At 42.4% G+C, this 27103-nt stretch overlaps 1 protein-coding gene across 2 annotated transcripts in view; it reads right to left on the bottom strand.

Moving 5' to 3' along the window:
* Window positions 1–27103, bottom strand: part of ADK (adenosine kinase) — a 343651-nt gene that overhangs the window by 95160 nt on the left and 221388 nt on the right. For both annotated transcript variants that reach the window (XM_056531262.1, XM_056531263.1), the window contains exons 5-6: window positions 17189–17361; window positions 7139–7247 (exon numbers count right to left, since the gene is read on the bottom strand). In XM_056531262.1, the coding sequence (XP_056387237.1) occupies window positions 7139–7247; window positions 17189–17361 (282 nt within the window). The remainder of the gene's footprint in view (window positions 1–7138; window positions 7248–17188; window positions 17362–27103) is intronic.

Here is a 27103-nt window from a genome sequence, read left to right as displayed (position 1 = left end):
AAACTCCTTGTCTGATGAACTCGTAAAGGATTTACAGTTTTTTACTGAAGTGCAGGCCACACATGACCCACACTTAAAAGTACTATTCGGTTTCCAGTCCAACCAGATCCCCGGTCCCCTTTTCGGAGAAAGATTGCTATGTACCATCATATGCCTTAAACTGGGGCCTTTTGTGAAGGTCAGTTGTGGATAGTCGCCCAAAAAGTCTCTGATGTCCTCATCCGCTAAGAGTATGTCCCAATATTTCTGCAAAATGGACCTGACTTCTGTATGCCTACTATCAAAGGTCCCTATCAAACGGATGACTTCATCATTCACAGTATGTGTTTGTTTTGGGACAAGGAGATCGCCCCTTCGACGCGAGATGGAACTATCAAAGGCATTCCTTAAGCCTGGAAGAGCAGGTTTTTTCGTTCTTTATATCTAATACTCTCCTAAAGGCATTCCTTTATGGCATAATAATTTGCACAAATAGCACAAGCACGTAAGCACTTTCTTCTCATATTCTCTGTACACTATCTGATAGGACCATTGTAGTACAGGGACAGGGTCCTGAGGCATGAGGGTCGTCCTTATTAGGACAAGTGCCCCAGTTACATGCCACACAGTGAGGGGAAGGTGTGAATAGGGAATTGATTGCACTACAACGTTGAGGGATTGATAGGGAGTGCAGGGATAGCACATATCAGACTTCCCTCCAGGATTTAACCCATCATATCCCGTGTGATCTATACCCTGAGAATCGTGCAATATTTAAAGGGGTCACCCGAATTGACTAAGTAGGGGCCTCTTTCTTTGGTGCAACAGTCATTGTACATAACTGATGTAAATTTGGGCAATATTGGTTGTGGTTAATATATGTTTGGTTTCTATTCTCTGTGATATATATTCCCTTTGCGGTCACAGGTGAATACTGGTACAGTTTGTATGTAGGGGTTATATGTGTTTTATTGAATTATACCTAATAAATTGTGATTTTATATTTTTAAGTCATACCCCAGTTTTTGAGTTGATCGATTTTTTTGTGGTGGGGATAAGAGGCTAGCCCATGATTGACTGTTTTGGAGCTAAATCATTTCTGGTATCATCTTTGTTTGGTGGCACCCATGATGTTTTAGTAATGGATGGTCTTCAAATTATAACATTTTTATCAACTATGTAGTGGAATCCGCTGGACCACATTTTAGTCTTGAGACTCGCACATGAATTTTGTAATTTAACAACATCACAGGTTAAAAATATTAGAATTATAGGGATGTATATTGATCAAGGGATTTACTGGCGTTGGGAAGGAATTTTTCCCCTGGTATGGGGCAATTGGCATTATTGTCAGTGTTTTTTGTTGCCTTCCACTGGATCAACACAGTAGGGACACAAGTGGAACTTGATGGTTTTTATTTTTAACCTTATAAAACTATAAACAGGTGTTCTCAAAGTATGTGTGATATATGCATTCAAGAAACAATTTATAGTTGCTCACATGCACTACAGAAAGGTCTACTTGCTCTATGCAGAACCTTCATTTTTGTTCTAGTTTTTATGATTAAAGCTGCTTGTTAGAATATTTCAATGACAAAAACCTTATGGACCAGCAAAGTCTAATATCTTTAACAGGGAAAGAAAAATTAGGACAAAACGACATTTAAGATGTCTGGGCCCTGAGGCAGGATGAGTAATTTCTGATCAGTGTTTCATTTACATTTTAACAGCATGTAAAATCTGTACATTCTTCACATGAAATCTTTCTTTGCTTGTCCCTATAGGTGGTGTCATCTGGGATGGATGATAAATGCAGCCAAAGCTTTACAACACTCTACCCGCCAGCCTTCTGCTCAGCGTTTATTGCTGGGATTATTCCTCCAATGCCAAAGGGCTAAAGTATTGTGCAATACACTGTGATTAAGTGTCTTGCAAGCAGCCAACTGGATCATCAGTACAACAATAAGAATGTGTCTAAAATTAATAGTGTTGTCTGGGCATCACTGCAAACAATAATTCTGAATGGGCACTGTTTTTTTTTTAACTTTCTTTGACCAATAACAATACTTTTGCTTTGCGTGTATAGTATAAAGCTCATATGCATCTCTTGTGGTATGCATTGCACGCTCTTCAAAAAGGTGCAGAAATACAGAAGGGCACAATGGCACACCTTGTGAAAAGCGCAGCATTTTCTCTTCCGTCTGCAACGTGTGTCAGATTCGCTCGCCTATGCTATGCATTGATGCCTTCTTTTCCCACCATATTCAAAGTGTGGCACAGTGGCTTCATAAATTTGAATGTAAACATAAAATAAATCTAAATAAAAAAGACAAGCAAAAACAAAGTGTAGAATATTAATCATAAATTTATCTCATATGGACAGGCACTTCTACAGCAGCCAATGACATGTTGCTCACTCAAATGGACTGGCAGCCATGGTCCCCCAGTTCAGACAAACAGGAAAGGTTCCCACAGGATCCCCCTCTATAATACCTACATGGACATAAATAAAGGGTTGTCCACATACTATCACCTTTATAAGTTTTATTTATATAAATTCAGAAAATGTGTTCAAGCTTGTAATGTAATCTGTAGATGATGTTTCATTAAAGTTAATTGCCAAATATTACTGTAGCAGCAGCGGACATGAGCTTCTGCTGTACAGACTATGCACAGTTCTCTCTCCAGGTGTGCAGGTGTATTAGTCCATCAATTACAAACCAGACGCATTATAAATTAGAGGAGTATGTAACAATCCAGAAAGACATGCATCTGTAAGTGAGCGGTGGTTATCAGCCCATTGAATAAACCAATCACACAAAACACAGGGCTGCAACAGCTGTCTCTCTTGCCTTAGGGACACAGGGCACTTTACAAAGCAGACAGATTGCTGGTGGCGTGTGATTAGCAAGGTGTGCATTGTTGGATAGAGAAGGAAGCATGTCTTGTGCCTGTACCACTGTTGTGAAGAGGCAGAGGGTAATGATACTGCATATGCTTGTTCCTTGTAAGGCAGAAAGATACAGTGTACAGACAACAGATTTATTGTGTGTGTATATATATATATATATATATATATATATATATATTTAAATCCATGTATAGATTATTGTTTGAACCTTGTAAAAATAATAAACATTATTGAGCCATGTGGCTTGCAACTTGCATTTAAACAAAAAGCAAAGGGAAATTAAGCCACAGCATATTCAAGATAAAAAAGGCTGTATAGTAATAATTAACAATATTACATTATCATCCACCCCAAACAGCTACACTGCAATGTGTATATTACAGGCACATTAAGAAATCATGTCATTTAGGAAAGAAGAACAAAGTAGCAAATGCATATGGCATAAAGCCTTGACGTAAAATGGCAGCTAGGAAATTGCATCTGTCACCATTATCAAATTACAAGAGGCACGCTATGAACCTACTGCAGAAAAAAAGGACAATCCTCATCTTTGCTTAGGGGATTATGTGGATGTGAGTGTGTGATTAGAGGCGTGGGAAAGCAGAGATAGATACGCAGTACCCAACCTCCAATTACAGTCAATCATGAAGGGGGTGGGAGTCAAGTTAACAGGAGAAAGAATATTTCAGAAATAATTACAGCATTAGAGGCTTCTTATCTCCCCCCTAAGCACTGCAAAGGTTTACAACATAATTCTGACAACACTGAAAGAGTGTACAAGGGACGGAGCCTTAGCTTCTTGATATGCTTGCAGTGTCATTAATAGCGCTCAAATCTTGGTTCCTTAGCAACAGACTTCCACCAAATATTTTGGCAGTGTTTCAGGGACACCCCCCCCCCCTCCCCAACACTTCCATCACTCTTTTGTGCAGCATAGCAGGACTCCCACATTTGACACTCAAGGGATCTCTGATGTTTACTGGATGGCAAGTGAAGATAAGGCAGGGATATCTGTATTAATGGTATTTACTGGCAAATTTTAACTAAATGTTTTCTATTCAATAAATAATTGGATCAGCTAGAATCTATGTAAGGCTGGGTCCACACTACGTTTTGTCCCATATGGGAGCGCATACGGCAGGGGGGAGCTAAAAGCTCGCGCTCCCGTATGTTACCGTATGCGCTCCCGTATGCCATTCATTTCAATGAGCCGACCGGAGTGAAACGTTCGGTCCGGTCGGCTCATTTTTGCGCCGTATGCGCTTTTACAACCGGACCTAAAACTGTGGTCAACCACGGTTTTAGGTCCGGTTGTAAAAGCGCATACGGCGCAAAAATGAGCCGACCGGACCGAACGTTTCACTCCGGTCGGCTCATTGAAATGAATGGCATACGGGAGCGCATACGGTAACATACGGGAGCGCGAGCTTTTAGCTCCCCCCTGCCGTATGCGCTCCCGTATGGGACAAAACGTAGTGTGGACCCAGCCTAACACAGGAATATGCTCAATAAACAAATCAATCACATAGCTAGAAAGGAGTTTAAAATCTGGACATACCAAAATAAAGTGGCAATTAAATAAAAAAGTTTGCTTTTACTTTTGAGTGTCAGGAGAGTGGTGTACCTGAATGATAAATCCACCCCTATATATCTTTAACTTACCCCTATGCTCCACATAACCAGTTAGTCTCCTTCACCATCTGGCAGCTGGAAATATAGGGGGGAGGTTTAGCAAAATCTGTGCAGAGGAAAAGTGGAGCAGTAGATCATAGCAACCAATCAGATTGCTGCTTTCATTTTTCAGAGGCCTTTTAAGTAATATGAAAGGTTGCTACATCACTCTTACTCTACATAGGTTTTGATACATTCCCCCATACTGACAAGACAGTTTAATAATATTTCTTAATTTGCCTGGTTACAAGGCCAAGAGCTAAGGGCTTTCCTTCTCAAGTCAGCCAGTGAAGCCACATTTCAAGGCAAAATGTGTCCATCTAGAATAGCTGATGAGCAATTTAAAGGGAACCTGTTGTCATAAAAATGCAGTCCATTCTGTAGGCAGCATGTTATAGAGCAGGAGGAGCTTAGCAGATTAAGGATAACTTCCACGTGCACCTATCTTGCCTTAAAACTCAAATATATAATAGAGCCTGGCACATGCAATGAGCACGCTATACCCAGCGATCACAAGATGATCGCAATTTATCTCCCGAGAAACCTCAAATAATCACAGTACAGTACGAAATACCACCCAAAACACTTAATATTACACAGTTGAAGCTTTCCCAGAAACCGATACATTGAAGACAACAGAGGTCTGGTGATATTTTGATCCTGCCTGAACACACTCCAAACCATAGTGCAACTTATGTACAAGAAAAAGGTTGGAATTACCTGGATTTCCGCACTGGTTACTAATTTAATGTGGTCTGATTGATATCAAAGTCAAAATGATAGACCACTACAATCTTACTAAGCTAATAACACAATTAGTTGTAATGTTCATATCATCTATTGAGCAGATTGAGAAAACATTCACGATGCAGGGAGATCTATCAAGTCAATCTCTCTGTTAGAGACTTCTCCAAGAATTAACTAGAAAAGGTTATTTTAATTAAAATGTAACATAGTTCATAAGGGTACGTTCACACTACGGAATTTCCGTGGAATTTCCGGGCGGAATTCCACGGACGCAATTCCGCGGTGTGAACGGGTCTCTGTTGATCCAGAGGAAGACAAAAACCAATATGAGGGGGAAAAATTCCTTTCCAATTGCAATATGGCTATAATAATAAACCCCTGGATCTAGTATCTATAAGCTGTAAAGTTGTTACTCTCCAGAAATGCATCCAGGCCCCTTTTGAACTCTCTTATTGAGTTGACCATGACCTCCTCATGCAAATACAGTCTCTCTGCTTTAACAGTAAAGATTTAAATTATCTACAACTAAAGAACACATTATTAACACAAGAGAAAACAAATCTCAACTGACACCAGTTAATATGTATAGCATTCATAGCTACATGGTGTCTAGATTGATCCTAAATAGCGGAAAAACACAAAAATTGGATATAATACATGAAGAAACTGAGTTCACAAAATACCGTTTAAATTGAGATATAAAAACTTCATTAAATTTAAATTCATAAAAACATAAGGACAGCAGTCTCAAAATCTGAACAAATATGAGGGCCACAGTGAATCGGCCGGGCAATCAAACTGAGAGCTTTGTATAAAATAAAATTATATCTGGGAGCACTTATTGATGCATCTTTTATTTGGGGGAGCAGGAAAGATTGTCCCGATCGTTACTGATAACCCCACAATGCTATTAGTAAAGTGCCGCACACCTACTACATGTGTACTTTTAGAATGTAAACAATGCTATTCAACTATAAGGTGCATATCTAGCAAGTACAAATACCGCTACTTAACAATGAAATACTTAATGTAGTAATAAAGTGCTCAGTGCTTACTCATATTTGCGGCTTTGTACCCCAATGCCGTTTCGTAACCTTTTCCAAGGGGCTGTTGCTAATAGCATTGTGGGGTTATTAGTAACGATCAGGACAATCTGTCCCGCTCCCCAAATAAAAGATGCATTAATAAGTGCTCCCAGATATAATTTTATTCTATACAAAGCTCTCTGTTTGATTGCCCGGCCGATTCACTGTGGCCCTCATTTTCGTTCAGATTTTCAGACTGCTGTCCTTCTGTTTTTATGAATTAAAATTTAATAAAATTTATATTTCAATTTAAGCAGTATTTTGTGACCTCAGTTTCTTCATGTATTATAACTAAAGAACACAGCCTTAGGGTACATTCACACATACATAAAACGGCTGCGGGTTTTTAACAATAGAAATTCTGCTTGCGAATTCTGCAGCAGATTATTTTTGTGTGAACGTTCTGTGATCCTCATAGTTGCTAGGATTGAGGAACCACAAACCCAAAGCTTTCGGCCCTCTGTATCAAGTCATGTAATTTACAAGCCAATTGTGCAGGTACTTTAAAAGAATAGAATAGGTATGATTCTCCAATAGTTTTGACTCCCAATTGTAATTGGCAAATTACTATATTTTTCCTTATGGCTGCACATTAAAATAAATATATAAAAATGAAGTGCTACATGGTAGTCATTGTTTGTAGGCTCTACTAATGGCTTATAGAGGTGGGTCCAAAACAACATACCTCCTTTGTGACATTGTTTTTGTTTAAAGAAATGTTCAGTTTCTGAATAAATGCACTTACTGCTATATAGTAAACTTTAGCTTTTTCCACCAGCTGCCAGTTCTCCTTCAAGTCAAGGTGCTTTGCTTTATCATAACAGTTAGCAGCCGCCAAGTTTGCTACTAGAGACCTGGAAACAAGAAAGATCAAGTCAAATTTTGGAGTTATCTTGTTTCATACCAAGACTTTGTTGTGCATCGGAGGTCAGTTACTCAGCAACTTTTTTTTTTTTTTTTATATCTACAATCACATTACTGCATCAATGAAGACACATGGTATGTTATGTACTTAGTCTAGACATATTCCATGTCTTTACAACAGTAAATTTTCATACAGCCTATATTGTGCTAGTGGGAGTAGTGCAAAACGAAGCCGGTGGTGCTCTATCCTGTTTAGCACATAGCGCTTCCATACAATATTCCTAGTAAGGGTGCACCACCTTTTGTACATACAGGTGCCGGATCCGGCGAGGGGAGGGGCAAACCGGGCGCTCCAGTACCCCGGGAAATTGACTCCGGTCGGCTCAGTTATGACCCGTATGCGGTTTCCTAGCCGGACCTAAACCGTGTGGTCCAAAACCGCATACGGTCGGGTCGTTAAAGTAAAGGAGTCACGGGCTGATCCGGCCGGGGTACGGGAGCGCCCAGTTTGCCCCTCCCCCCGACGGATCCGGCACCCGTATGTACAAAACGTGGTGTGAATGCACCCTAAGAACTGTAAGGATGGCACTCACCACGTTTGGCAGAATAAATTGTTGCTTTATTCTAGCTGCACCATGCAGCTTGTCAAGATGTACGAATAAAGCAACGATTTATTCAGCCAAACATGGTGAGTGCCATCCTTACAGTTCTTACTAGGAATATCAATTATAAAGTACTCCTATGGAGCAAGAGGTAGAACAACATGCACAGAAAAAAAGAAAGTATACAAAGTAAAAAGGTGAGGGATAGCCAAGGGGTTTTGTCATGGCCAAGAGAAAAGCAAGTTTAATTGTTAAAACTTTAATGGTAACAGATTCCAAAGGCTCAAATGGGGGAGCCATGAGCCATGACTAAGGACCTAGTTGAAGGACAGAGTCTGGAGTCTCCTACTAGGAATCTTTTGCTAAGAGGCTGTCAGCCAAATTATAATATAAAAAAGGAACTTAGAGCAGAGATTTGAACTTTGAGAGTATTGGGACTGAGGCCTAACTAATCCTCTCTGTAGAAAACTGAGAATAACAGGGATAGTAGGTTCACCTAGGGGATCCACTCCAATCACCTCCAAAATTTAGAAACTCTTTCCAAGATCTAAGGTAGATTTTTTAAGTTACTTCCTTCCTGCTTACAAGTAAGGTGCTAATTACCCATCCGTAAAGCCTCTCCTTCTGAGGATTAGCCTTTCAGCATCGAGGTCGTGAGATGTAGATGCAGGGATGGAGGATGCATAACTGGGCCCTGCAAGAGGAGACCTTTCCTGTCTGGAAGAATCCATGGTTGGCACACTGACAGAGTCCTCAGAAGGGTAAACCAGGGTCTCAAAGGCCAGACGGGAGCAATGAGCAAGACTTTGGCATGGTCCTGTTGAATCTTTCTTAGGATTGCTGGGATTTAGGCGTAAGGGAGGAAAAGCGTACCCTATTCCCCTTGTCCAGGACTGAGAGAAAGCATCAACTGCAGATGGATGATCCAGAGGATTTAGAGAGTAGAACTTTGGAAGCTTTTTGTTTAGTTTTGAAGCAAATAGATCTACTGAGAAGGCTCCAAATCTGTGATTTATCATGCCGAAGACCTCGAGATTCAGTGACCATTCTGACTGGCTCATCTTGTTTCTGCTGAGAAAGTCTGCTAAGGTATTCTCTTTGCCCTTCAGGTGTACTGCCCGAATGGAATACACACGGGTCTCTGCCCAGAGAAAGATCTGAGACATCAGGTCCATAAGTTGTTTGGACCTTGTTACCCCCCTGCTTATTGAGGTATGCCACTGTGGTTTAGGGATCGACCGATATATTTTTTTTTAGGGCCGATACCGATAATCGGTTGAGGTTAGGGCCGATACTGATAATCGGTTGAGGTTAGGGCCGATAGCCGATAACTTATACAGATATTCCGGTATAAGTTATCGGCTATTTATCCCCCCCTCGACACCGCTGCAGAGCATTGATTTAAAGCGGGCGCTTTAAATCAATGCACTGCAGTGGCTTTTGCGGTGCCATAGGCCGCTGCCGCCGCCACCTGCTTCTCTCCCCCTACCTGTCAGGGTGGTACAGGCCATCCATCCTTCCTGTAGTGTCCGGCGGCATTCCGGGTGGAGGGTGAACCGGTCCGGGCTGTCCTTCTCCGGGGGTCATCTTCTCCACTCCGGGCAGGCTACGGCCTAGTACGCTGCATAGGCGCCCGTGCGCAGCGACGCACCTGACGTCACGGCGCCTATGCAGCGTACTAGGCCGGAGCCTGCCTGGAGTGGAGAAGATGACCTCCGGAGAAGGACAGCCCGGACCGGTTCATCCTCCACCCGGAATGCCGCCGGACACTACAGGAAGGAGGGATGGCCCGGACCACCCCCATTACGGGGGGTAAGTTGAATTTTTTTATTGACTCGGAGGGTGAGGGAGGGGCCCGACCGGTATAGGGGTATGGGCAAAAATCCATACCGGTATACCGCCCAGCACTACGGAGGGGGGCTGTCGCGGTGCGGGGCATTATCGGCAAGGTAATTGTCGATACCGATAATGCCCAAAATCGTGATTATCGGCCGATAATATCGGCCATACAGATAATCGGTCGATCCCTACTGTGGTTGTGTTGTCTGTATAGATTAAGACATCCTTTCCTCTTACTTGTTGTGACAGGCACCTGAAAGACTGCCGAGAGCTCTTTGTAATTTGAGGAGGAAGAAACCAGATGTGGATCCCACTTTCTCTTAAGAAGACTGCGATCCACATGAGCTCCCCAGCCCCAAGGACTGGCATCTGTTGTAATTCTCACCAGTGAGGAGGGAAACCAGGGAACTCCTTTGGAAAGATTTTGTGGGTTTAGCCATCACCTGAGGGAGAATCTTGTTTTGGAAGATAGAAGGAAGTTTTGGTTCAAGGATGAACTTTCACCATTCCAATTAGAAAGGATGTCTAGCTTTAGCTCTCTTGACCTGAACTGGGCCCACCGTACCTCAGGAATTGCTGCTGTCATGAGACCCAGGACTGATATTGCCTCTCTGAAAGAAGGAGTGCGGGATAGAAACAGGTTTAGTAACTTCTCAGAGCGATAGCTGTTTCACTGGCGGCAGGGTTGACATTTGAGGAGTTTAGGGATATTCCCAAAAACTGACAGGTCCTGGAGGGGACAAGACAGGTTTTTTTTTTATTTTTTTTTATGGTTCAGGTTCCAACCTAGGAATTTGAGGATTGAACTTATAGACTGTATTTGTTGGGTAAGCAGATCTTCTATACTCGCCACAATAAGAAAGTCATCCAGATATGGGACTATAAGAATGTCCTTTGTTCTGATAAAGGCAACTGTCTCCGCCATCACTTTTGTAAGCACTCTGGGTGCTTGAGATACCCCAAAGGGTAGAGTTGTATACTGAAGGTGGACCCATTACCCCTCTAAGAACACCGCCACTCTGAGGAACTTTTGATGTGAGGAATGGACTGGTATGTGATAGTAAGCATCTTCTAAATCGATCAATACCATCACACAGTTTGAGAATATTAGAATGATAGTTGACTTGATTGACTAAATGCAGATACGGACTGTTTGGGGGAAACAGGAAATCCCTTCTTATCAGAAGCCTTTAGGAGAATATCGTTCACACTATGGAATTCTCGCGGAATTCCATGAGCGAAACTCCGCGAGCGGAATTCTGCGGTGTGAACTTAACATTAGTGTGAATGGGTCTCCGCGAGACCCGTTCACACTGCAGAATTTCCACCGCTGAAATTGTTCTTTCTTTGCGCGGATTCCGCGAGCACTGCATTCAGCGAGCGGAGATTCCGTAGTGTGAACGCACCCTAAAAGGAAGCCCAAAGAGAAGGTCACCTGCACAAGGGATAGCACAGAGTTTAGACGTGGATGTGACATCCCCTTTCCAAGTTCTAAGCCAGATGGCTCTCCTGGCTGAATTTGACAAAGCTGCAGACCTAGCAGAGGATTTAACAAGATCCACAGAGGAATCTGCTAGGAAATTTGCAGCTTTGGAAATCACAGGAAAAGAATTTCCTGCCTAGGAGTTTTATTCTCTATATGAGAATTAAGTTGTGCTAATCATACCCTTAGGGACCTAGACTCACAAACTGAGGCTACTGATGCTCTAAGAGAACCTGCTGCTACTTCCTAGGTTTTTTTTATTTAACAAATCGGTTTTCCTATACATAGGATCGGAGAGGGAGTCGAGATCTTCAAAGGGTAAAAAAAAAAATTTGAAATTTTTGCCACAGGTGCATCAATAAGGGGGGCTCTATCCCAATTTTTTGTGACTTCTTCCTGAAATAGATATTTTCTCTCTAGATATTTAGTCAGGTAAGAATTTTTGTCTGGCTGACTTAACTCCTTGTCAATGAGGGCTTTCACTTTATTATGGAGACTGAAAGTGCACTTATCTTTAGGACCTAGACCCTCAGAGCGCATCCTCGGCTGACAAAGGCTCTTTCCTCCATATTTGTATTAATACGGATAGCCTTAATAAGTTGCTCCGTATCCTCACAAGTAATCCAGGGTATAAAATCAGAATCTTCAATCTCTTCATCAGAAGACAAGACCTCCCCTTCCTCTCCTATAATGGATTCATGAGAGGGGGATTGGGATAACGGGGCAGGAAGGGCAGCCGTATCCTTCTTGTTTGTTAGGCCTAAGCCCTGCAGAGAACTCCTAAGTTCATCCTTAATCATCTTTTTGATGGTTAGCGCTAATGAAGATGATTCCTGGGCAACTAAGGCATCTACACACGGACAGATGGCTCTCTTATAAGAGGAATCAAGCAGGTTTATTAATTGCGCACATTCCTTATTATTAGCTTTAGATGACACTTTCCTAGGGGCCTCAGAGCTTTTATCTACCTACAATAAAGCACATGATAACCCCAATTAGCCATTAAAGATGAAAACATGGAAAGGTCTCAACCAAGGAAGCTGTAGTACCGGGCTGGAGATCTTGGATTTAGCGTGTCCACCTTCTTTCCCAGGATCAGGAATGCTGGAGAAGGTCTTCGGTTTAGCAAAACCGGAATTAAGGCACCAACTCAGGATACACTGCAGTATTGAATACCGCACGGGTGCAGGAGCTGGCTGCTGCAGTCGGTGGGATCTCTGGACGCAGGAGATGCGACAGACGGAATTCACGTATCTTTAAACTTTTGCGTGCACGCCGCCTGCGTGTCCTCCGGAAGTGACGCATCCCCCCCTGACGTCATCTCAGTGTGCCACGTCCCCTTTGCATGTGCACGCACACATGCGGAGGACGCGCAGAGACGGGAGAGCTGGCCACCCGACCCACAGACTCCATGGTGTCTCCTGAAGGAAACACCGCAGAACCTGGACCGGACCCTGCCCGACCCCACAGCAGTCATGCCGGCGGCTCCCGTGGAGACTTACGCTGGCCGGGAAACCCCTCACAACCTGAGGCAACAGGGGCCCGCAGCTCAAGATACCGGAGAAAGAGGTCAGAATATACTTCCAGGTTTCATATCCGTAGGACAAGAAACCTGAACTGAGGGTGGAGAGGAGGAGGTACAAATTTATCCAGGTTTCCTGTCCCATGGTGGGAGGTCCTCTCCAGGGGTGCTGTCATGGGTGATAGGGTAAAGAAGCCTTCTACTTTTATAGCATCACTATTATTATAAAGGTTTTGTATCTCTCTCCCGAAGTTGGCAGTAGCAGTGAAAAACACAACCTGCATTTTATGTGTTATAGCTATGGTATCAAGTCCTAAGCCTTTTCTGTACAGTTCGGACAAGGAAACTGTATTTCATACATATGCTTTAAGAGGTTGCCTGGGGAATAGAAAAATCTGCTTCATGGCTGGGGTGGTGTAAAAATAATAAGCCTACTATACTCACCACCTCCTGTCCCCCACATCTTCAGGGTTCTTCTTGAGCCATCCCAAACCCACCGGGTGTCCTTTACCAGTCACAGATTGGCTGATGATGTGATTGGGACAAAACAAAAAAGGAGGAGAACAGCAGTGGTCTGGGAACATTGAAGCAGCTACTGTGGGGGACTGTAGGAGGAGAGTACATTGGGGAGAATTTATCATTGTATATAGAGCGGTTTTGTATCTTTTTCCGCAAAAATTTGCGCTAGTTTTTTTTGCATCTTTTTTTATGCACAAATTTTGATATAATTTTTAATTCCCTTGTTTACGGTTATGTTTACCATATAGCACTTTCTACTGTAGAATCAAATTTATTAACTGCATTTTTTTTGCACAAAAAAATGCGCAAACAGCATTTTCTTGCGCAAATATACACCACCTCTGAGGACACCTACCAAAGTCTCTATTTTGACACAGTAAGGACTGCTACTACCATCATGGACAGACTGTCCATGATGGGAGTTATAATCTAGGGGCTGAGATGCAGATCGCAGCAGGTCATTATCCAGAGACCCGCTGCGATCCGCATTTATTAACTATATAAGCCGGCGGTACATGCGTCTACATTGAGCTGCCAACGGCTCTTGTATACACTGTCATAATTCATAATCCCCGCCGCCGGAACACCGGAGCTCTGATTGAACAATAGCTATCCACCAGAGCTCCCAGCGGGGATTATGAATTAAAAGAGCTGTATATAGGAGCCCGCGGCAGCACAGTGTAGACGCATGTACCGCCGGCTTGTATAGTTAATAAATGCGGATTACAGGAGAGTAATCTGCCCCTCTGCCCTTGGACTACTGCTCCTATCATGGGACAGAGTCTGTCCCATGATGGGAGTAGTTGTAGTACCACAGCGCTGAGGGATGGCACTTGCACATCCCCCGGCTGCGGGACTTTTAGGACTACTACTCACATCATGGACAGACTCTGCCCATAATGGGAGTTATAGTCCAGGGGCTGAAGTGCAGATCGCACCGGGTCATTCCGCAGAGACCCGCTGTGATCCGCATTTATTAAGATAACAAGCCGGCGGTACATGCGTCTACACTGCGCTGCCACCGGCTTCTATATACACTGTCATAATTTATAATCCCGCTGATGGGAGAGAGCAGCTTTGATTGGTCAATAGCTATCCACCAATCAGAGCTCCCGTGTTCCGGCAGGGATTATGAATTATGTCAGTGTATATAGGAGTGTAGTGTAGCTGCATGTACCGACGGCTTTTTAATTTAAATTCGGATCGCAGCAGATCATTATCTAGAGACCTGTTGCAATCCGCATTTATTAACTATACAAGCCGGCCTTACATGCGTCTACATCGTGCTGCCTGCCGGCTTGTATATACACTGTCATAATTCATAATCCCCACCGGAAAACGGGAGCTCTGATTGGTGGATAGCTATTGGCCAATCAGAGCTCCCGTTGGCTGGGAATTATGAATTATTACAGTGTATATAGAAGCCGGTGGCAGTGCAGTGTAGACGCATATACCGACGGCTTGTTAACTTAAATGCGGATCACAGGGGGTCTCTGCAGAATGACCCGGTGTGATCTGCACCTCAGCCCCTGGACTATAACTCCCATTATGGACAGAGTGTCCATGATGGGAGTAGTAGTCCTATAAGTCCCGCAGCCGGGGGATGTGCAAGTGCCATCCCTCAGCAGCGCTGCGGTACTAAAACTACTCCCATCATGGGACATACTCTGTCCCATGATAGGAGAAGTAGTCCAAGGGCAGAGGGACAGATCTCTGTTCACATTATGCATTTTGCATAATGGGAACAGAGCCTTTCTGGCAGTGTGTTCCCAAACGGGGAGACTCCAGCTGTTGCTTAACTAGAGCTCCCCAATGATGGGAGTTGTAGTTTAGCAACAATTGGAGGCTCCCCGTTCATGAACACGCTGCATTATGTGCGCTCTTCCCAGGGGAGAGCGCAAACATTTTTACTAACCCATATTTCTATATAACTTCTCATTTCAGATACGTGAAGGCGGAGGACTTCGTCAGATTTGGTGGACTGCGACGATGACCAGCTTTTTTAAATTTTTTTATTTCAATAAAATGGTTAATGTGTCTTGTTTTTTTATAATTGAATTTTCAGGGTAAGTAGTGGAAGCCGTCATATAAACGGAATCCATTACTGAGCCGGGGCTTAGCGTTCGCCCCAAAATCAGCTAGCGCTAACCTCCAATTATTACCCCGGTACCCATCACCACAGGAGTGCCGGGAAGAGTCGTACCAACAGGCTTGATGTGTCAAAAATGGCACTCCTGGGCCTAGGCGGTAACAGGCTGGTGTTATTAAGCCTGGGGAGGGCAGTGACATTGGTCCTCACCCACCCTGGTAACATCAGGCTTTTGCTGCTTGGTTGGTATCTGGCCGATACTGAAAATAGGGGGAACCTTATGCTTTTTTTTTTTTTTTTTAAATAAGTAAAAGTGTGTGGTTCCCTCATTTTTTCTGTATCAGCCAGATGCCAACCAAGCAGCAACAGCCTGATGTTACCAGGGTGGGTGAGGACCATTGTTACTGGCCCTCCCCAGCCTAAATAATGCCAGCCTGTTACCGCCTAGGCCCAGGAGCGCCATTTTTGACGCTCCAGGCTTGTTGGTACCAGCTCTTCCCAGAACCCCTGTGGCGGTGGGTAGCGGGGTAATAATTGGGGGTTAACGCTAGCTAATTTGTGGGCTAACGCTAAGCCCCTGCCTAGTAATAGATTTTGTCTACAGGACGCCTTCTACTACTAAGCATTTAAATTCAATTATAAAAAACAAAACACAGTGAGAAAAATGTTATTTAAAAAACTCCCCCACAGCCCTCGTTAACCCTTTTATTGACATTTAAAAAAAAAATAAATGCTGTTCATCGCCGCAATCCACCAAATCTGAAAGTCCTCCGCATTCACATATCTAAATTCTGAAGAAGAAAAAAAAAAAAAAGTTTAGTACATTTTTTGTTTCCACACACCAGCAAAACGCAAGAAAAAAAATGCAAGAAAAACTGATAATGCAGGAAAAAGCTGGGACAGTTTTTCTGGCGTTTTTTTTTGATGGGCAAAAAACCTCAATTGAATCCGATCTCAAAGCAATAGAACAAAATCCCTACATCTACTTTTCCTGTGAGGTAGAGAAGGAGTGTACGGTAGAGCGAGGGGGGGGGGGGGCGTTTCTATATTTACACAAGATTTATCAAAGTATTGTACTGCCTTAGTAAATTCTGAGCAAGAGTGTAAATTAGACAAGAGTGTAAAGGGGTAGAACTGTGTCTACAATAGACAAATAATGATAAATCTCCCCCTCCCCCCCCCCCATTATGTTTATTATTCTTACACCACCTTAAGTTTTACTTTTACCTGGACAACCCATTTAAGCTTTCACCAAGACAGAATGTGATAGTTACTCTTTACTGATATACCTGTAATGTAAAAGAGATACCAAATAAACAGTGGGGGAGATTTAACAATGTGTTTGTGTGCAGCCACTTCAGACTTTTTTTTTTTTTTTGCTGTGTTTTTGGCTTACTTGCACCAAAATTATAAACACAGTGCACAGACTGAAATTTTGCACAAATGAAAAATCCATTCAGAACTTGCTGTAGGATAACACCTTTCTAAGGTAATGCAGAGGTGGTATGAATTAGCATTTTTTTTTGCACATCATTTTTGCACCTTTTAAAAAAAAGGTGGTTAATAAATCTTGTCCACTTCATAATCAAGAATTAAGCACTACATTTCACATTCATTTTTGCCAAAGTTGTCTATTTTGAAATTGCACAAACTGCGCAAAAATCGTGTGCCAAATTTCAGCAGGGCAATGATGTATTTCCCTGCAACGAGTTAATAGAATAATGCCACTAGCAAGTGCAACACTATAGGAATAACACACCACAGATGCAGAAACTAAAAAATAAATAAAAAAATAAAAAAAATAAAAGCAACGCAAAACACACAAAAAATTAAATAAATCTACAGAATTCAGGGATAGTATGATGGTGTGTGCTGACCTGTTGTCCCCTGTGATGCATGCTGCACAGGTGCCTGTCGGTTGCTCACTCTGTTCATAGTAGCGGGCATCAACATGTGCCTCTTCAGTTTTCTTTTTCAAGATTTCTCCAAATTTGTCTTTGCCAATGCATCCAAAAAACGTGGCCACTTTATAAGGTTTCTGAATCATCCACTGTAATATAAAAGGTGTTATTTTTACATTTCCTGGCAGACTTATACAATCCTAATACAATGCATGACAAAACAAAAAAAGTAGAGCTGCAACTAACGATTATTTTAATTATCGATCAAGCGGAAAAGAAATGTAAAAATTCCAAAAAAAAAGGGGTTCAGCTGATTCTACTTGAAAAATTATGTACAATGACCATATTAAAAGTATGTGATGTGACCAAACAGCGGCAATACAAATACTAGGGTGCAAATGCACTGCACCCCCCCATGTGTATAGCAGTGTTCATGTACTACATACACACCGCTATACCCATGGGGTTATGTGCAGAGCATTGCACCCTTGTGTCTGTAGTATAGACACCAGGGATACAATGCTCTGCACATACTACCATTTTTTTCGTTTTTGTTTAGTTTTTTTACTGTAATTTTTATTAAAGTTTTTCAATACAAAATCAGAACACCACAAGATACATTGTAGCATAAACTGTGAATAAATACAAAAACAAAAACCCGGAGAAAGACAAAGCAAAACACGTCATACAGTGCTCGGCTGGCAGGCAACGCATAGACTAGAAAATTCTCCCGGGTAAATTCCAAAAGGCCCATTACTGGGCTCCAACAGAGCAGTGATTAACGAATCACAACCAGACAAAAACAAACAACGACAGGACGACAAAAAAATAAATAAAAAGACAAGAAGGAAGGGATAAAGGGGGGAGGGTTAGAAAGGGGAAGGCCAAGAGAGAAGGTAAGATAAAAATAGTTCTACATACTACCATTTGTATAGCAGTGTGTTTGTAGTACACACACACACACTGCTATACACATGGGGTATGTGCAGAGCATTGCATCCTAGTGTCTACTACAGACACAAGGGTGCAATGCTCTGCACATACCCCCATGGGTAAAGCGGTGTGCACTACACATTGTACTACAGATAAGGGTGCAATGTTATGCATATACTGCTATACACATAGGGGTATATGCAGAGCATTGCACCCTTGTGTCTGTAGTACAGACTAGGGTGCAACACTCTGCACATACCCCTCCCTACCTGTATAGGAATGTACACACACTGCTATACACATGGGGGGGGGGGGGGGGGTATGTGCAGGCTGCAGAGCATAGCACCCTAAGGTCTGTAGAAGACACTAGGATGCAATGCTCTGTCTGCAGTCTGCTCTGCACATACCCCCCCATGTGTATAGCAGTGAAGGGCAAAGCAGGCACACACACGGACGGAGGCCCTGGGAGGATCACCGGCCGCCAGGGCCTCAGCATAGCGAGTGTGTGCTGTATTGGAGCCTCAACCTACTGCACGGGGGCCCTGGAGGTGGCGGAAAATGGAGGGTCACTGATTCTCATGGGCTGAGTGGGGAAAATACAGGTAAAATGACAGCAGGGGAGGAGACAGTTAGGAGGAGGAGCAGCAGCCTCCTAACTGGTAACACTGATCGGAGGGTGGAGCCGAGAGTCTCCTGACTGCGGACAACAAATAGGGCGATTATTCGATAACGGGATTCATCGACAACAAATCCAGTTATTGAATTTAATCTATTTTATCGATTAATCGTTGCAGCTATTAAAAAAAAAAAAAGGATATAAAAAATAAAAGCTACGGCCATGTTCATACACAGTATTTTAGTCATTTTAGCAAAAACCTTGAGTGTGTCTAAAACACACAAAAAAAAGGTGCAATACATAATTCTAATTATAGTTTCCTATGTATCAGTTCCACTTCTGATTTTGTCTAAAATACTGATCAAAATACTGTGAACTCAGCCTTTAAAAAGCAGATTTCTATTGAATTCATATTTTATTTAATATTTTTAACTTTGGGCTTGTTCACACCATATCTTTGCATTCAGTTAGAATGGTAGTTTAACCAAAAGGAAAATAAAAAAATAACTATATACTTTTCATAACAGGATATCACAGGAAAAAAGGTGCAGGCTTCCCATAGAAAAAATAAATAAATAAATGTATGACTAATACAATAACAATGCCAGTATGGTGCACACACAATGGGGGAGATTTATCAAAACCTGTGCACAGGAAGAGTGGTGCAGTTGCCCATAGCAACCAATCAGCTCGCTTTCATTTTTAAAGAGGCCTGTGAAAAATGTAAGAAGTGATCTGATTGGTTGCTATGGGCAACTGGAGAACTTTTCCTCTGGACAGGTTTTGATAAATGTCCCCCAATATTATATAAATATATATATATATATATATATATATATCACATATACACACACATACACGCATACACACATATATATATATATATATATATATATATATATATATATATATATATATATATATATACACACACACACACACATACACGCATACACACAGTGCCTTTAAATGGGCACTGCCATAACGCTGTAAATCTTTAACGTTTCTAATATAAATGATACTTTTTTTTGTTATTTCCTTTTCAAAGAAATCATGGCTTATAATAACACACACACACACACACACACACACACACACACACAGAGGGCAGACTAAGAATATGGAGGAGGCAGGGGAGCTGGCTCCCTGCCTCCATTGCGCTCTGGAGCGCAATGCAGCTGAAGGTTACAGTGCCAGAACTCTGTATATACAGAACCAATTTAAGTAAGTGACTCCTTTGTACAGCTGTTCACACGCACTATAACATATAATGGGTTAAGTGCGGGTGAACAGGGTGTAAAATACTCTAAATTTGTTAAACATTGCACTTGTGTATCAGCTTTTCTCACTTACCTGTAAGACTATCAATCATTGATTTAGCAAGTTTACATTCCCAAATCTTAATGTCAGAGCTCTGTACTCTGTATGTATTATGCAGAATTTAGATGTAATGGAGCCATTGCCCTCCCTATGACCCAGTACTAACACCTATTAGTGATGAGGATTTTTTTTTTCTATTTTAATGTTGTGCAAAAAAAACAAAAAAAAACAATTAGATGTGTGTCTTTTCTCTCTCCTGTCCAACATGGCAGCAAACTGGTGAAGCTTTTAATTCACCCAGAAGATTGAGCGGATAAGCTTATGGGCTGTAATGAGAACCAGGCAGGCTTTAAAGAGTCTTCTCCAGCCCCTTCCTCATTCTACGCACTATCCCTGACTATTGTTTCATCAGCAGTCAGCTGAGTCGCTCTGTGATATTTAATTCCTTCCTTCCCTTTTGCATGCCAAGCAAAGCCTTCTCATCATAAAAAGCTCATCGCCTGCACCTCCCCTGTGTAATGTTGGCTAAAATGAAGCAAAATAAACAGATTAGCACAGGAGCAGGGATGCATAGTTGAATGATGCTCTATTAGAGTACAGCCACTTATGTTTATAATTGTGCTGATGTCCATTATATAGTAGTTATAACATGATTAGAACATTTAAGGCAAATTCTAAAACACGTTTTGTACTCAAAAGGGGTTATTCAGGTATAGAACAGAGCTAATTTCTTACAAAAAACAGCACCACACCTGTCCTCAGTTCACTTAAATGGAACTGAGCTGTAATACCACACACAAACAGGTGTGGGGATGTTTTCTGTAAGAAATCAGTGACTGACAGTCATATGATTTATGTCTATGAGACCGAGTCTGAAGAGAATGCACTATGCACACACTTCTCCTGGCTCAATCTAATCATCAGCGAGGGTCTGAACACTAAGGATTTAACCTATCGAAACTTTTCATGTGTCATACGACTTATCAAAAGTTTAACCCCTTAAGGACGCAGCCCATTTTCACCTCTAGGACGAAGCTCTTTTTTGCAAATCTGACCACTGTCACTTTTAACATTAAATAACTCTGGAATGCTTTTACTTCTTCTGATTCAGAGATTGTTTTTATGTGACATATTCTACTTTAACATAGTGGTAAATTTTTGTGGTAACTTGCATCCTTTCTTGGTGAAAAATCCCCAAATTTGATGAAAAAATTTAAAATTTTGCATTTTTCTAACTTTGAAGCTCTCTGCTTGTAAGGAAAATGGATATTCCAAACATATTTTTTGGGGGGGATTCACATATACAATAGGTCTACTTTATGTTTGCATCATAAAATTGACAAGTTTTTACTTTTGGAAGACACCAGAGGCTTCGAAGTTCAGCAGCAATTTTCCAATTTTTCACAAAATTTTCAAACTCACTATTTTTCAGGGACCAGTTCAGGTTTGAAGTGGATTTGAAGGGTCTTCATATTAGAAATACCCCATAAATGACCCAATTATAAAAACTGCACCCCCCAAAATGACATTCAGTAAGTGTTTTAACCCTTTAGGTCTTTCACAGGAAAAGCAGCAAAGTGAAGGAGAAAATTCAAAATCTTCATTTTTTACACTCACATGTTCTTGTAGACCCAATTTTTGAATTTTTACAAGGGGTAAAAGGACAAAATGTTTACTTGTATGTGTAACCCAATTTCTCCCGAGTAAGCACATACCTCATGTCTATGTAAATTGTTCGGCGGGCGCAGTAGAGGGCTCAGAAGCGAAGGAGCAACAAGGGGATTTTGGAGAGTACGTTTTTCTGAAATGGTTTTTGGGAAGCATGTCACATTTAGGAAGCCCCCCAAACAGCAAAAATAAATAAATAAAAACACACATGGCATACCATTTTGGAAACGAGACCCCTTGAGGAACGTAAGGTGTTACACGACTTTTGCATATGTAAAACAAAATTATTTTTTTCACTAAAATGTTGGTTTTCCCTCAAATTTCACATTTTTTAAAGGGTTGATAGCAGAAAAGACCCCCCCCCCCCAAAAAATTAGTAACCCCATCTCTTCTGAGTATGGAAGTACCCCATAAGTGGACCTGAAGTGCACTGCGGACAAACTACAATGCTCAGAAGAGGAGTCATATTTGGCTTTTTGAGAGCAAATTTTGCTCGGGGGGCATGTTGCATTTAGGAAGCCCCTATGGTGCCAGGACAGCAAAAAAAAAACAAAAAAAAAAAACACGGCATACCATTTTGGAAACTAGGCCCCTCACAGAATGTAATGAGAGTGAGGGGTCTAGTTGGGCTGTGCAACATTTTTCATTTTCACGGACCACTGTTCCAAAGATCCGTCAGACACCTGTGGGGTGAAAATTCTCACTGCACCCCTTATTACATTCCGTGAGGGGTGTAGTTTCCAAAATGGGGTCACATGTGGGTGTGTTTTTTTTTGCGTTTGTCAGAACCGCTGTAACAATCAGCCACCCCTGTGCAAATCACCTCAAATGTACATGGCGCACTCTCCCTTCTGGGCCTTGTTGTGCGCCCCCAGAGCCCTTTCGCCCACATATGGGGTATCTCCGTACTCGGGAGAAATTTCCCTTTTACCTCTTGTGAAAATGAAAAGTACAGGGCAACACCAGCATGTTAGTGTAAAATTTTTTATTTTTTTACACTAACATGCTGGTGTAGACCCCAACTATTCCTTTTCATAAGGGGTAAAAGGACAAAAAGCCCCCCAAAATTTGTTAGGCAATTTCTCCCGAGTACGGCGATACCGCGTATGTGACCCTATACTGTTGCCTTGAAATACAACAGGGCTCCAAAGTGAGAGCGTCATGCGCATTTGAGGCCTGAATTAGGGACTTGTATAGGGGTGGACATAGGGGTATTTTATGCCAGTGATTCCTAAACAGGGTGCCTCCAGCTGTTTTAAAACTCCCAGCATGCTTGGACAGTCCATTGCTGTCCAGAAATGCTGGGAGTTTTTGTTTTGCAACAGCTGGAGGCTCCATCTTAGAAACACTGCCGTACAATACGTTTTTCATTTTTATTGGGGAAGGGGGGGAAGTCTACGTGTGTATATGTAGTGTTTTACTCTTTATTTTATGTTAGTGTAGTGTTTTTAGGTTACATTCACACTGGAGGCAGATTACACTGAGTCTCCCGCTAGGAGTTTGAGATGCGGCGGAAAATTTGCCGCAGCTCAAACTTGAAGCGGGGAACTCACTGTAATCTGCTGCCAGTGTGAATGTAGCGGCAGCGCTGCGGGCGATCCGATCATCTATTTTAACGTGCGCATTGCCGCATATGCCGTGATCTATACAGATCAAGGCATCTGAGGGGTTAATGGCGGACATCTGTGTGATCGCGGATGTCGGCCATTACCAGCGGGTCCCCGGCTGCTGATAGCAGCCGAAACCTGCTGTGTATGATGCGAGCACCGCTCCGATGCTCGCGGTCATACACAGGACGTAATTGTACGTCCTGGTGCGCGAAGTACAGCCAAACAAGGACGTACATTTACATCCATGGTCGTTAAGGGGTTAATGCTGACAAATTCCCTTAACCCCTTAAGGACAAAGCTAATTTTCACCTTTTGTTTTGCAAAATTTGACCACTGTCACTTTAAGCATTAATAACTCTGGGATGCTTTTACTTTTCATTCTGATTCAGAGATTGTTTTATTATGTGTTAGTGTAGTGTTTTTAGGGTACATTCTCACTGACTGGTTTACAGTGAGTCTCCCGCTAGGAGTTTGCGCTGCGGCAGAAAATTTGCCTCAGCTCAAACTTGAAGCAGGAATCTTACTTTAAACCTGCCCGTGTGAATGTACCCTGTACATTCACATTTGGGGGGGGGGGGGGGGGGGGGGGGGGGGGGGGGGGGGGGGGGGAGCCTCCAGCTGTTGCAAAACTACTTTTGCAACAGCTGGAGGCACACTGGTTGGAAAACCTTCAGCTAGGTTCTGTTACCCAACTCAGTATTTTCCATACAGGGTGCCTCCAGCTGTTGCAAAACCAACTCCCAGCATGTACTGATCGCAGAAGGGCATGCTGGGAGATGTAGTTATGAAACAGCTGGAGGTACGCAAGGCGAGACAGCTGTCTGGGCATGCTGGGAGTTGTAGTTTTGCAACATCTGGAGGGCTACAGTTTAGAGACCACTGTATAGTGGTCTCCAAATTTTAGCCCCCCCCCCCCCCCCCCCCCCGAGTCATGAGGGAGCCGTACGTCATCGCCACCCGTGGTCAGGTAAGGGACCTCCACTGCCGCCGGTCACGCTACAGTTTCTCCGTTCTGCCCTGATTACCGTCTGGGGGAACCAAACTTTAACCCCCCCCCGCCCCCGATCTGCTATTGGTCGTTGCTTCTTGACGACCAATAGCAGGGGTGGCAACCCTGCCACCTAACTCCTATACCGGACCGGGGGTGTCTTGTCTTGGGGGGGGGGGGGGGCATATGCACGGGATGCCTGCTGATAGATATAAGCAGTCATCCTGGTCCAGTCCCCGACCCGCTAGCGGCGGGTGACCGGAATTCACACAGGCGTATCCATACGCCCTACATCCTTAAGGAATCAGGAAGAGGTTAAAAGGGATTATCTAGGGATAACAACAGTTAATTTCTTTTAAAAAAAAAAAAAAAAAAGCATCACTCCTACTTCATTCCCCTCAATGGAACTTCGCTGCAATACCACACAACCCCCACAACAGAGGTGGTGCTATTTTTCTAAGAAATTATCTCTGTTTCTATCCCTGGATAACACCTTTAACTAAAATACATTTGACTCCTTGTCCACTAGAGATTCTCTCTTCAAATCTGTAACCTCTTCTGGATGTTTTCGCCACTGAACTGCTTATCTGAGCTTAGGCAGAACAATAAAAGTGCAATCCTTCTACAAATAGCAAAATGCCAATCATGATACCAGTGGACACTTCACCGTAGCTGTCAAAGATATTCTAACAACCAGTCGTATTTTCTGACCACTAGTGGCAAATACCTAAACTGTTTGTATTTACTTTAATGGCTGATAATAATCAGGTTTTTATTTTATAATTAATAAAAAAGATAAAATACTGAGGCATCATCAATTAGAAACACTGCAGTAACTGCTACTTATTTCACAAAAGACAAGTAAAAAGCTCAAAACAATGTTGGTCTCTAAGAAAGAATATATAATGCTCATTTCTTTCCTGCCTACACAGCTGTTTCCTTGGTAACCAAAAGTGCATTTTTAGATTGTGTCATGATTTAGTAATAACTGCAGACTTATTTTTTATTATATTTCCTCCCCCCCCCCAATTTTTTCCTAATCTTTATGATCTGGCATACACACGTGCTCAATTGGTAAAAGCAAAGCAGAAGTAAATACATAAATTTGAAACTAATAACAGTTTCCAGAAACCACCCTTGTCCATACGTTATATCTGGTATTACAGATCAGTTTCATCAATGTGAGCAGGGCAGGTGGCATTTCATAATTGTCAAAAAAAAAAAAGTGTATAACTATGAATAATTACCTAATTACTGAGTTGCCCATAGCAACCAGTCAGATCGCTTTCATTTTTCAGAGGCCTTTTTTTTCTAAATAAAAGAAGCAATCTGATTGGTTACTATGGGCAACTCTGCAACTCTTCCTCTGGACAAGTTTTTATAAATCTCCCCCTATAACTGTCCCCCCTTAAGAATAAAAACTTATCTATAATACTGTCCCCCATTTATGTACATGAATAGCCATAGACTGAGTTCACGTAATACAAAATGAAGGGGGGGGGGGTGGAGTTATTTTTTATTTTTATACCTAATCTAATAAAGGTGCTATATATTGAAATCTATGGAAAACGTGCCTGATTCACCATTATAACCTGTAATCCAGCTGAATTCACCAGTGTCTGAACCCATAAGGCAAGACGCTTGAACTGTAACCTGCACCTTATGGCTGTTCATTGATAATGCATGAAGAAACATACCTGGTGAGTGCCACTGTTATTTCTTCATATTACTGATGTTCTAGACTGTAGTTGAGCACAGTAGAGCACAACTTGTATATATGAACAACCTTCCAGGGAAAAAGTGGGGATTTGAATATAATTTTTAAACCAACAACAAAAAACGTGGTCTCAAATGGCTGGAGGTGCTCAACCCCAAATGCGGTTGTGCATTTATACTAGGGGAGCAGATCCTGCCCTTGTGGTCCGTTGCTAATGGCGATCCCCAGCATAAAAATGCATACAATGGAGGATGCCTGCAGCGGACTACAAGTGCCACAATAGAATCCTACACCAGATAAACGGTGTGGATGTGTAACAATTAGAATATCTTCAAGGCAGCACCTGTGAGGCCAGGCACCCATATTAGCCAACTCAGGTGGGGCTTGCAGCTTGCCTCCCTCCTCCCATTGCATGTGTGCTCAGTCACGCTGGGAGGGTATCTGGGAGGAAGTTGTGAGTCGACTGAATGCTGCCGTAATTGCCCACTGGCCCGTTTTGCTTATCAAGCACAGGTAGGATTAGCGTAGGTCCCGCGCCATTTTGAGAAACCTTGGCGTTGGTGTGCGGGCTCTGGTGTGTCCTTCATATAAGGCGAATGTCTCAATTTTAACATTAGTGTTGAGGGATAGCCAATGTCATTGTATACATCTACCACAGTAGTGCACCAATATTCCTGTATTGGATTTGAATATAATGCAGGCCATCTACCCTTTCTTACAGAACATTCCAGATTCACTATTGTACACCCCAACCATCAGGTTGTATGCCAAATTCTGTGGCTGAATTTGTGAGTTAGTGCGTCAAAATAAACATGCATAAAGGAAAAATACTATAATACTGCCACAACTAGTATAGCTATAAGTTGCCATACCAAGACATTGATATTATAGGAGCTATACCCTTGTTCATAGGATATGGACATATTAGTATAGCTATATGCTTGTCCACATATACATCTTCTACTGCTTGACACAGCAGCCAGGACTTCGTGAGCAAGTGTCAGAATCTGCTGCAATGGCAGCAAACATTCCCCTGAGC

The sequence above is a fragment of the Hyla sarda genome, chromosome 7, assembly GCF_029499605.1.
Source record: "Hyla sarda isolate aHylSar1 chromosome 7, aHylSar1.hap1, whole genome shotgun sequence".
Classification (NCBI taxonomy): Eukaryota; Metazoa; Chordata; class Amphibia; order Anura; family Hylidae; genus Hyla; species Hyla sarda.
Note: the sequence above shows the minus strand (reverse complement) of the source record. Positions and strands in the feature narration are given on the sequence as shown.